The sequence below is a fragment of the Salmo salar genome, chromosome ssa26 (assembly GCF_905237065.1).
Source record: "Salmo salar chromosome ssa26, Ssal_v3.1, whole genome shotgun sequence".
NCBI classification, from domain to species: Eukaryota; Metazoa; Chordata; class Actinopteri; order Salmoniformes; family Salmonidae; genus Salmo; species Salmo salar.
In genome coordinates, this window is record NC_059467.1 from 50,188,733 (window position 1) to 50,199,237 (window position 10,505).

At 43.9% G+C, this 10,505-nt stretch overlaps 1 protein-coding gene across 2 annotated transcripts; it reads right to left on the minus strand.

The window, feature by feature from the left end:
* Window positions 1–857: 857 nt before the first annotated feature.
* On the minus strand, window positions 858–4,715 carry t2ag (Transcription initiation factor IIA subunit 2). Of its 2 annotated transcripts, none has more exons than XM_045707937.1 (4): window positions 4,490–4,715; window positions 2,138–2,242; window positions 1,391–1,517; window positions 858–1,203 (listed from the first exon to the last, which is right to left on the minus strand). In XM_045707937.1, the coding sequence occupies exons 1-4, from the start codon at window positions 4,559–4,561 to the stop codon at window positions 1,163–1,165; spliced, it is 345 nt and encodes a 114-aa protein (XP_045563893.1). In that variant the 5' UTR covers window positions 4,562–4,715; the 3' UTR covers window positions 858–1,162.
* Window positions 4,716–10,505: the final 5,790 nt, after the last annotated feature.

Sequence of the window (10,505 nt, forward strand, 5' to 3'; positions counted from 1 at the left end):
GCTCCTTCTCTTCCTCTCCTAGTGATTTGGGTCACAGCTGGTCTGCCAGAGGGAATCTGAGGTGGGGGGGGGGTGAGTTGGTACCTTGGCCTGGCTGAGTGGTGAGAGAAACAAACAACCAGCCACTAGCCTGGCTGTATAATGTATAGGAAGACATGGTATGACAATGATAGAAGTGGTGGCTAAAGCATATATAGTGTGGGACTAACCACCACAGCAGTATTGTGACAGAAATACCTTTGTACAACCCATTCTATATAACTGAACTAAAGGACTATCGCCCCCGTAGAACTTCTTTCATATGTATATACTGTGTTCTAGTCAAGGCCTTCCTATGCATCTATTGCTATATACTCTTCTATCCTACAGATATACTATATCCACACTGTCAATACATCATCACACATACATATTTATACTACGGACTCCAACATTGCTCGTCATAATATTTATACTTTTCTTAATTCCATTCTTTTCCCTTTTAGATTAGTGTGTATCGTTAGATATTACTGCACTGTTTGGGAGCTAGAAACACAAGCATTTCGCTACACCCACAACAACAACATCTGCTAAATGTGTACGCGACCAATACAATTGGATAAGCTTCTATCCAAAGAACACAGACAGTGGATAGCGATACAAGTCCAATACCAGCCATTGCAGTTGAAGCAGAGCCTTTACAGAGCAAGTCGTTGTCAAGAGGACGGTCACGTGTGTTTTAGGAGCAGAGGATCCAAGATCACTCTGTTGCGGATGAGTAAGGAAGATATACTGTAAAAAAAAAAACAATGAAAAAAACACAGTGACGTGACATTTGTTTCAAATGCAGTTTCTCCCCCAGAAATAATAAGTCTCCATATTTTAAATAAAAGTTTATTAAAGGTTAACAAGCTCAACAACAGTAACTAAACTGAAAAGGCAGTTCTAAGAAACAAATGTATTTAAAAAAAAAGTCATGCAAGCAATATCCAAGGCTTTGACTGGTCCATTCACTCCCATTGATTCAGATGGTGGTATATACACACACAAGGGTTTAAGTGTATCTTCTTTACAGCCATTACTGTAATAAATTATATATATACAGTCCTGTCTGTGATATGGGGTGGTCTCTCTCCACCCTCCTCTTCATCAGTAACGTCTCAGCTGATGCCATGGACTTCGTTCACTCTGCAGCGTTACCAGTGTCTGATAAGAGAAAAGAAGCTGCTCAGGTAAGTCTGGTAATAAGTTGTGCATTTCAATGAGAATCTGCAAATGGGTGGTCTAAATCAAAATCAAACTACTGTGTGAGAAATAGTCATTCACTTTGTCTCATACTTGGAAGAGAAGTGTGCGATCTAGTTCTAATGAAGAGAAAATGGCCTGAGAAAAAAAAAACAAGTGAACCTACTTTTCCCATCGCAGGCGACTATCTTGACTTTGTCCACCTTGACCAGATCTGTCACCTCCCTGAACTCCACATCATTCAGAACGAAGGTCCACACGTTATCACAGAATCTATAGGTGTTTAGTGACCCCTAGAGGCGAGAGAATGTCACAACACATTAAAAAGCTGTACAAAGCAGAATGGCATTTTTAACCAAATGATGTATTAATAAAACAAACGTACAGCTATGATTTCAGCTCATTTTCAACCAGGGATGGGAAAGCTTATCTGCAAGGCTTACGTGTGGGTGAAGGCTTTTGCTCCAGCCAAAAACAGTCATCTGTTTCAACTAACCAATTCTGTACATATCAATTATATTACATTCTTCTACTACTTATTATTTGACTTTAATTATATTGATATTGTACTGCACTGTTGAGGGAGCTTGCAAGTAAGCATTAGGCTGCACCTTTTATACCAGTTGTAAGCTGTGTATGTGATGAATAAACTGATTTGATTTAACCATAACCTTCAATACAGTCTTTGTTGAATCAGCTGTGATGTTGCTTTGGCTAGAGAGAAAGCCTGCATCTGTCCCAGCCCTCGCACCCGTATTTGTCCCTTTTTTTTAAGGTAGGCGCAAACAGGGGAGTAATAATTAGTCCAAACAGTTGTGTTTTGCCCATGAAAACAAGAGTTTCTATTCGAGAGATTCAGGTCTGTCTCTTCCTCGTATCGTTTGCTTCCTAGTGAACACAAGCCAGTCCTCACCTTAAAGTTGACCCTGTTGCGAACCCGGTTGGCCAGCGCTGTGTTGATGGCTTTGTCAAACTGGAGGAGAACTTGAAGCGCCAACTGCGGCGTGATCTGTTGGGTCTAGGAAAATAGATAGACAACCGTTTTTCATTTCATCATGACTCAAGTTAACATTGTAAGAAATATACTGCTCCAAAAAATAAAGGGAACACTTAAACAACACATCCTATATCTGAATGAAATAAATAATCTTATTAAATACTTTTTTTCTTTACATAGTTGAATGTGCTGACAACAAAATCACAAAAATAATCAATGGAAATCCAATTTATCAACCCATGGAGGTCTGGATTTGGAGTCACACTCAAAATTAAAGTGGAAAACCACACTACAGGCTGATCCAACTTTGATGTAATGTCCTTAAAACAAGTCAAAATGAGGCTCAGTAGTGTGTGTGGCCTCCACGTGCCTGTATGATCTCCCTACAATGCCTGGGCATGCTCCTGATGAGGTGGCGGATGGTCTCCTGAGGGATCTCGTCCCAGACCTGGCCTAAAGCATCCGCCAACTCCTGGACAGTCTGTGGTGCAACGTGGCGTTGGTGGATGGAGCGAGACATGATGTCCCAGATGTGCTCAATTGGATTCAGGTCTGGGGAACGGGCGGGCCAGTCCATAGCATCAATGCCTTCCTCTTGCAGGAACTGCTGACACACTCCAGCCACATGAGGTCTAGCATTGTCTTGCATTAGGAGGAACCCAGGGCCAACCGCACCAGCATATGGTCTCACAAGGGGTCTGAGGATCTCATCTCGGTACCTAATGGCAGTCAGGCTACCTCTGGCGAGCACATGGAGGGCTGTGCAGCCCCCCCAAAGAAATGCCACCCCACACCATGACTGACCCACCGCCAAACCGGTCATGCTGGAGGATGTTGCAGGCATCAGAACGTTCTCCACGGCGTCTCCAGACTCTGTCACGTCTGTCACATGTGCTCAGTGTGAACCTGCTTTCATCTGTGAAGAGCACAGGGCGCCAGTGGCGAATTTGCCAATCTTGGTGTTCTTTGGCAAATGCCAAACGTCCTGCACGGTGTTGGGCTGTAAGCACAACCCCCACCTGTGGACGTCGGGCCCTCATACCACCCTCATGGAGTCTGTTTCTGACCGTTTGAGCAGACACATGCACATTTGTGGCCTGCTGGAGGTCATTTTGCAGGGCTCTGGCAGTGCTCCTCCTGCTCCTCCTTGCACAAAGGCGGAGGTAGCGGTCCTGCTGCTGGGTTGTTGCCCTCCTACGGCCTCCTCCACATCTCCTGATGTACTGGCCTGTCTCCTGGTAGCGCCTCCATGCTCTGGACACTACGCTGACAGACACAGCAAACCTTCTTTCCACAGCTCGCATTGATGTGCCATCCTGGATGAGCTGCACTACCTGAGCCGCTTGTGTGGGTTGTAGACTCCGTCTCATGCTACCACTAGAGTGAAAGCACCGCCAGCATTCAAAAGTGACCAAAACATCAGCCAGGAAGCATAGGAACTGAGAAGTGGTCTGTGGTCTCCACCTGCAGAACCACTCCTTTATTGGGGGTGTCTTGCTAATTGACTATAATTTCCACCTGTTGTCTATTCCATTTGCACAACAGCATGTGACATTTATTGTCAATCAGTGTTGCTTCCTAAGTGGACAGTTTGATTTCACAGAAGTGTGATTGACTTGGAGTTACATTGTGTTGTTTAAGTGTTCCCTTTATTTTTTTGAGCAGTGTATATACCTAGCTACTGTTTTCAGATGAGTAGCTAACAGTAGCTGGTAAAGTATAGTAGCTAGTGATTGAGAAGAGCTGGAGTGAAGCTTGAACCAGAAATCGTGAATTTACTGAGCTAATGCACCACCACCAGCTTTACCTAGTCGCGCATACGCGGATATTAGCTAACTAATGAGCCAGTTACTAGCTATCAGAGAACTAGCAATGAAAATGTAGTGAATCCAAATAACGTTACTCATCACTACTGACTTTGGCTAAATTAAGCTGGCTGTTTTTCACCGATCAAAACTGAGCCTGTAAATTAGCTTTCTCGAACTAATATTTTAGCTTGCTAGCTTCTTCGTTCAAATCATACGTCACTGCAGCCATTTATGGAGATGCTTCTTGTTAGCGTGGCTAACTAGTTAGCTAGCTATGTAGAAGACGAGAAGGCAACTAGTTAGCTAACCAGCTTTTTCTCGTGAAAGATAACTTCAATATCTGAACGGTGTTAACGATGGATAATGTGGCTTCATAATTAGCTAACTTAACTTGTTATCCCAAACAAAGTGCAACTAGATAACGTTAGCTAATTATCTAGCTAGCATAGCTGCAGTTTACCTGAATTAGCTCGTCAAGGCTCTCTTGCAGACTGTTTCCTAGCGTCGTATTTCTGTAGAGCTGGTATGCCATTGTAATAAATGAATTTACTAGTAAGATTGTGCACAATTCACTACCAAAGTACGATTTACTAGCGGAATTTAACCAACAGTACGCTGTGTTTTCAGAAACCGACCTGTGAGCTCCCGACTACGGAACACCGCGGAGGACAAACACAATATTACGTATCGTATATTCCCCACCAGAACATTCAGAAAGCGTTTATACCGGTAAGAACCGCTAGATGGTAGCAGATGACAAAAGAACAGGGTGATTCACTAGAACTGTATCTGTACTGTAGAAAGAAAAGTCTGCAAGGGTACTGTTATCTGTGGATAAGAGACGGAAGACACACTATTGATTGTGTATCATGTTTTTATTGACTGACAAAAGGTTTGTGTCAATGCAATATTAATTAACAAAAAAATAGTAAATATATTTTTTCAACAATTATACAATTATCATCTTAATTAAATACTTTTTGGGATTCCATCAGTTGAGTACAATTTCAAAAGCAACAAACAAGCATGTTATGAAAAGGAATATAAACTGTAAAGTACTTTTTTTTTGTGAATACTTAGATATTTAAGTACTTTTGAAAATGATGTATTATCAACAATACTGTTTATAAAGACTAATGATGTTAACTCCCAAATCCACCATTCATATGTTTCCCCCCCACGATAAGACTTCCACAGTAATCTCTTACATTAATCAGTAAAGAGCAGTCTCTCAGCTTTGTGATACGAAAAAAAAAAACACTCAACATTGTTGATCACTTTTTTTTTTATCACACTGGAAGAGACAGTGTCAAGGCTAATGCTAACAGAACAGAGTTATTCGTTAGAGATGCCAGAGTAGGATAAATGCATCTGCCCACAGATGCTTGAATAAGCATTTATATATACAAAACACCAGATAAATCATGGTTAGAGCAAGAGGAGATTTTGTCAACTTCATTTCAGCATTATACATGGTTGTTTTGGTAATGTATCTATTGAAGGAGCGGATTTGAAATGCCACCTTTTTTAAACATTTCTTTCTTCTTTTTTTTAAAAATACAGAGAATATAAATAAAAGGAAATTACATTGTAAATATGTCAGAGCAGGTAATGCAATTATTTGGACAAAGTCGGGGACTGGTGGGCTCAACATAAACCAAAACTATTAACATTGATCTATGTATCTATCTATTCAGTTTCCCCCAGAATAAAAGTAATTGAGTTCAATTAACTTATTTATATGTCCTTACAGTGGTATGTTAATAGAGGAGGAGGGGTTTACAGTGGTATGTTAATGGAGGAGGCGGGGTTTACAGTGGTATGTGTTAATGGAGGAGGTGGGGTTTATAGTGGTATGTTAATGGGGGAGGTGGGGTTTACAGTGGTATGTTAATGGGGGAGGCGGGGTTTACAGTGTTATGTTAATGGAGGAGGCGGGGTTTACAGTGGTATGTGTTAATGGAGGAGGCGGGGTTTACAGTGGTATGTTAATGAGGGAGGCGGGGTTTACAGTGGTATGTTAATAGAGGAGGCGGGGTTTACAGTGGTATGTTAATAGGGGAGGAGGGGTTTACAGTGGTATGTTCATGGAGGAGGAGGGGTTTACAGTGGTATGTTAATGGAGGAGGCGGGGTTTACAGTGGTATGTTAATAGGGGAGGAGGGGTTTACAGTGGTATGTTAATGGAGGAGGAGGGGTTTACAGTGGTATGTTCATGGAGGAGGTGGGGTTTACAGTGGTATGTGTTAATGGAGGAGGCGGGGTTTACAGTGGTATGTTAATGGAGGAGGAGAGGTTTACAGTGGTATGTGTTAATGGAGGAGGCGGGGTTTACAGTGGTATGTTAATGGGGGGCGGGGTTTACAGTGGTATGTGTTAATGGAGGAGGAGGGGTTTACAGTGGTATGTTAATGAGGCGTGGTGCAGAGCAGTAGATGATGATCAATAGAGAAAACAGGAAGGAAATGGGTACTACTTCCTTCATTTAATTACTGTGTCAAACTGAATTACATAACCAATCACAAAACAAGCACACAGCAGCAGATATGGCTTATCTACTGTGTGTGTGTGTGTGTGTGTGTGTGTGTGTGTGTGTGTGTGTGTGTGTGTGTGTGTGTGTGTGTGTGTGTGTTTACTATATACAGGAAGTACCAGATCAATGTGGAGCTATTATACAGTACCCTCTGACTTGTAGCCACAGTACCCTCTGACTTGTAGCCACAGTACCCTCTGACTTGTAGTCACAGTACCCTCTGACTTGTAGTCACAGTACCCTCTGACTTGTAGCCACAGTACCCTCTGACTTGTAGCCACAGTACCCTCTGACTTGTAGCCACAGTACCCTCTGACTTGTAGCCACAGTACCCTCTGTCTTGTAGTCACAGTGGTCTCTGTCTTGTAGCCACAGTACCCTCTGACTTGTAGCCACAGTACCCTCTGACTTGTAGCCACAGTGGTCTCCAACCCTCTGTCTTGTAGTCACAGTACCCTCTGACTTGTAGTCACAGTCCACCCTCTGTCTTGTAGTCACAGTGGTCTCTGTCTTGAAACCTCTGTCTTGTAGTCACAGTTCCCTCTGACTTGTAGCCACAGTGCCCTCTGACTTGTAGCCACAGTACCCTCTGTCTTGTAGTCACAGTGGCCTCTGTCTTGTAGCCACAGTACCCTCTGACTTGTAGCCACAGTAACCTCTGTCTTGTAGTCACAGTGGTCTCTGTCTTGTAGCCACAGTACCCTCTGACTTGTAGCCACAGTACCCTCTGACTTGTAGCCACAGTACCCTCTGACTTGTAGCCACAGTACCCTCTGACTTGTAGCCACAGTACCCTCTGACTTGTAGCCACAGTACCCTCTGACTTGTAGTCACAGTACCCTCTGACTTGTAGCCACAGTGCCCTCTGACTTGTAGCCACAGTACCCTCTGACTTGTAGCCACATTCTTTGGAGAGTCATACAAAGGAAGGCTGTACTATGTGATTGGATATTTATTCACTGTCTCAATGAGACAACTAGAGAAGTCCCTGTATCCTTCTGATGCTGTTTTATAATGCGATACTGCTGTCTACTTTCAGTAATGCTGCTAATTAGCACATTACTGTTGACTCATTAAGATCAGAGAGCTTTGTTAAATAAGAAATAATCCTCTCGAAATTACAGTACATGTCCAACATTTTGTGACTCTGTTGTGTTTGCCTTCGCTTCTGTTGGCAGGCCTCCACTAATTCAGCAAATGTTACCTTTTTGAAGTAAGAAAAATGTACTTTGGCAAATACTCATCGACAAAATGAAATATTTGCTAAATTGCAGAGAGGATCAGCTTCCCCAGTTTAAGAAAATCAAACTTCATTAGATGATTTACATTTACGTCATTTAGCAGACGCTCTTATCCAGAGCGACTTACAAATTGGTGCATTCACCTTATGATATCCAGTGGAACAACCACTTTACAATAGTACATCTATATCATTTTTTTTCCTCTTTTTTTTAACTAGGCAAGTCAGTTAAGAACAAATTCTTATGTTCAATGACAGCCTAGGAACAGTGGGTTAACTGCCTTGTCCAGGGGCAGAACGATGGCTTTGTACCTTGTTAACTCGGGGATTTGAACTTGCAACCTTTCGATTACTAGCCCAACGCTCTAACCACTAGGCTACCTGCCGCCCCGGCATCACATGACAGTTTAACAGGGATGTACTGCAGTGGAAGTTGGTACATGCTGGGGATTGGATGGACTCTACAGTTTAACAGGGATGTACTGCAGTGGAAGTTGCAAACATGAAATGAACAATATAACACCACGTTTTAACTTAAAGATTGTGAAAATGCGTGGAGCCAATTTGGTAAATAACTGGTTTTGTCTGGTTCTTTTAACGGGTCCTATTGAAGTAATGTGGATTAAGGGTGTATAGATATCATTATTAATGATCACACAGGCTAAAAGGAGGATGAGAGAGACGACAGAAAGAAAAGCAGATCGTGTTCCAATGTGGTGTGATGTTTGGCTAAATTAATATTTAACAGCTGATGAAATATTAACGGGGAACTAATGAGGGAAACATTAGAAAACAGCACGATAAATAATGACGTGCCACAAAAAAAAAAAAGTGCACTTCAAATTGCGTGGCGTACAAAATGTTTTGCGGTGTTTTTACAGTACAGAACCATGCAGCGTCACAAATGCTACCCTACTTCCTTTTTTTTTTTGTGCACTATATTAGACCAGAGCCCTATGGACCCTGGTCAAAAGTAGTGCACTAAATAGGGAATAGGGTGCCATTTGTGCCCTTTTTACTGCCCACACTAACCATTAGTCTAATTTGAACTCTGCTGTCAGAACAGTTTGTTTTCAATATGCCAGTCGTTAGGACGACTCACAAGGTCTGTGTTCCAGTAGGCAGCAGGGTTAGGAAATTAATCCTATTAGTTTTCTACTCGGTTTCTACGTCCACAAATAGCATCCTATTCCCTATATAGTGCACTACTTTTGACCAGGGCCCATAGAGTTCCATTTGGGATGCAGACAGGGTAGTTTGGATTACAGCCAGTAATCAGTTCAGTAGAAGGATAATGTCCTGGGTTTGCTCTGGCTCTTGTTTTCTTTGACCTTAATAAGATGTTTTGGTGTCCAAAAAACGATACTTTTGAAGAATAACTTGCAAGACCTCTGAATTTAACCCGTATTCAGTCAATGTGTAATTGTCCTACTTTTACAACAAAGTTATTTTGTAAAATCCAATAAACAGTATGCACTTTGTAATGCTTACAAATGCTTCCATATTTTGAGTCATTGTACATTTTCTAGCACATTCTCAGGCAACAGAATAGTTGCTAGTGGCCTGATTGGTGGCTCTATAACGGCATCACTTAGTGACATGATAGTAGTGGGTGATTACGATTCACTTTATGTTTCATAGATATTAACAGCCACTGTATTGGCTCTGTCCCTGTCCCTGTCCCTAACCCTGTCCCTAACCCTGTCCCTAACCCTGTCCCTGTCCCTAACCCTGTCCCTGTCCCTGTCCCTGTCCCTAACCCTGTCCCTGTCCCTGTCCCTGTCCCTAACCCTGTCCCTGTCCCTGTCCCTGTCCCTGTCCCTGTCCCTAACCCTGTCCCTAACCCTGTCCCTGTCCCTGTCCCTAACCCTGTCCTTAACCCTGTCCCTGACCCTGTCCCTAACCCTGTCCCTGTCCCTAACCCTGTCCCTGTCCCTGTCCCTGTCCCTAACCCTGTCCCTAACCCTGTCCCTGTCCCTGTCCCTAACCCTGTCCTTAACCCTGTCCCTGACCCTGTCCCTAACCCTGTCCCTGTCCCTGTCCCTAACCCTGTCCCTGTCCCTGTCCCTGTCCCTGTCCCTGTCCCTGTCCCTGTAACCCTGTCCCTGTCCCTGTCCCTGTCCCTGTCCCTAGACCTGTCCCTGTCCCTGTCCCTGTCCCTAACCCTTTCCTTAACCCTGTCCCTGACCCTGTCCCTGTCCCTGTCCCTTACCCTGTCCTTAACCCTGTCCCTGTCCCTAACCCTGTCCTTAACCCTGTCCCTGACCCTGTCCCTAACCCTGTCCCTGTCCCTAACCCTGTCCCTGTCCCTGTCCCTGTCCCTGTCCCTAACCCTGTCCCTAACCCTGTCCCTGTCCCTGTCCCTAACCCTGTCCTTAACCCTGTCCCTGACCCTGTCCCTAACCCTGTCCCTGTCCCTGTCCCTAACCCTGTCCCTGTCCCTGTCCCTGTCCCAACCCTGTCCCTGTCCCTGTCCCCGCCCCTGTCCCTAACCCTGTCCTTAACCCTGTCCCTGTCCTTAACCCTGTCCCTGTCCCTAACCCTTTCCTTAACCCTGTCCCTGTCCCTAACCCTGTCCCTAATCCTGTCCTTAACCCTGTCCCTGTCCCTGTCCCTGACCCTAACCCTTTCCCTAACCCTGTCCCTGTCCCTGTCCCTGTCCCTAACCCTGTCCCTGTCCCTGTCCCTGTCCCTAACCCTGTC

Bases quoted from the DNA above. Each gene is read 5' to 3' on its own strand.
- t2ag (XM_045707937.1), bottom strand. From the start codon at position 4,561: ATGGCATACCAGCTCTACAGAAATACGACGCTAGGAAACAGTCTGCAA. The intron at 2,243-4,489 runs GTAAACTGCAGC...CTATTTTCCTAG, and splicing joins GCCTTGACGAGCTAATTCAG to ACCCAACAGATCACGCCGCA. The intron at 1,204-1,390 runs GTAGGTTCACTT...TTACCTGAGCAG, and splicing joins AGTCGCCTGCGATGGGAAAA to CTTCTTTTCTCTTATCAGAC.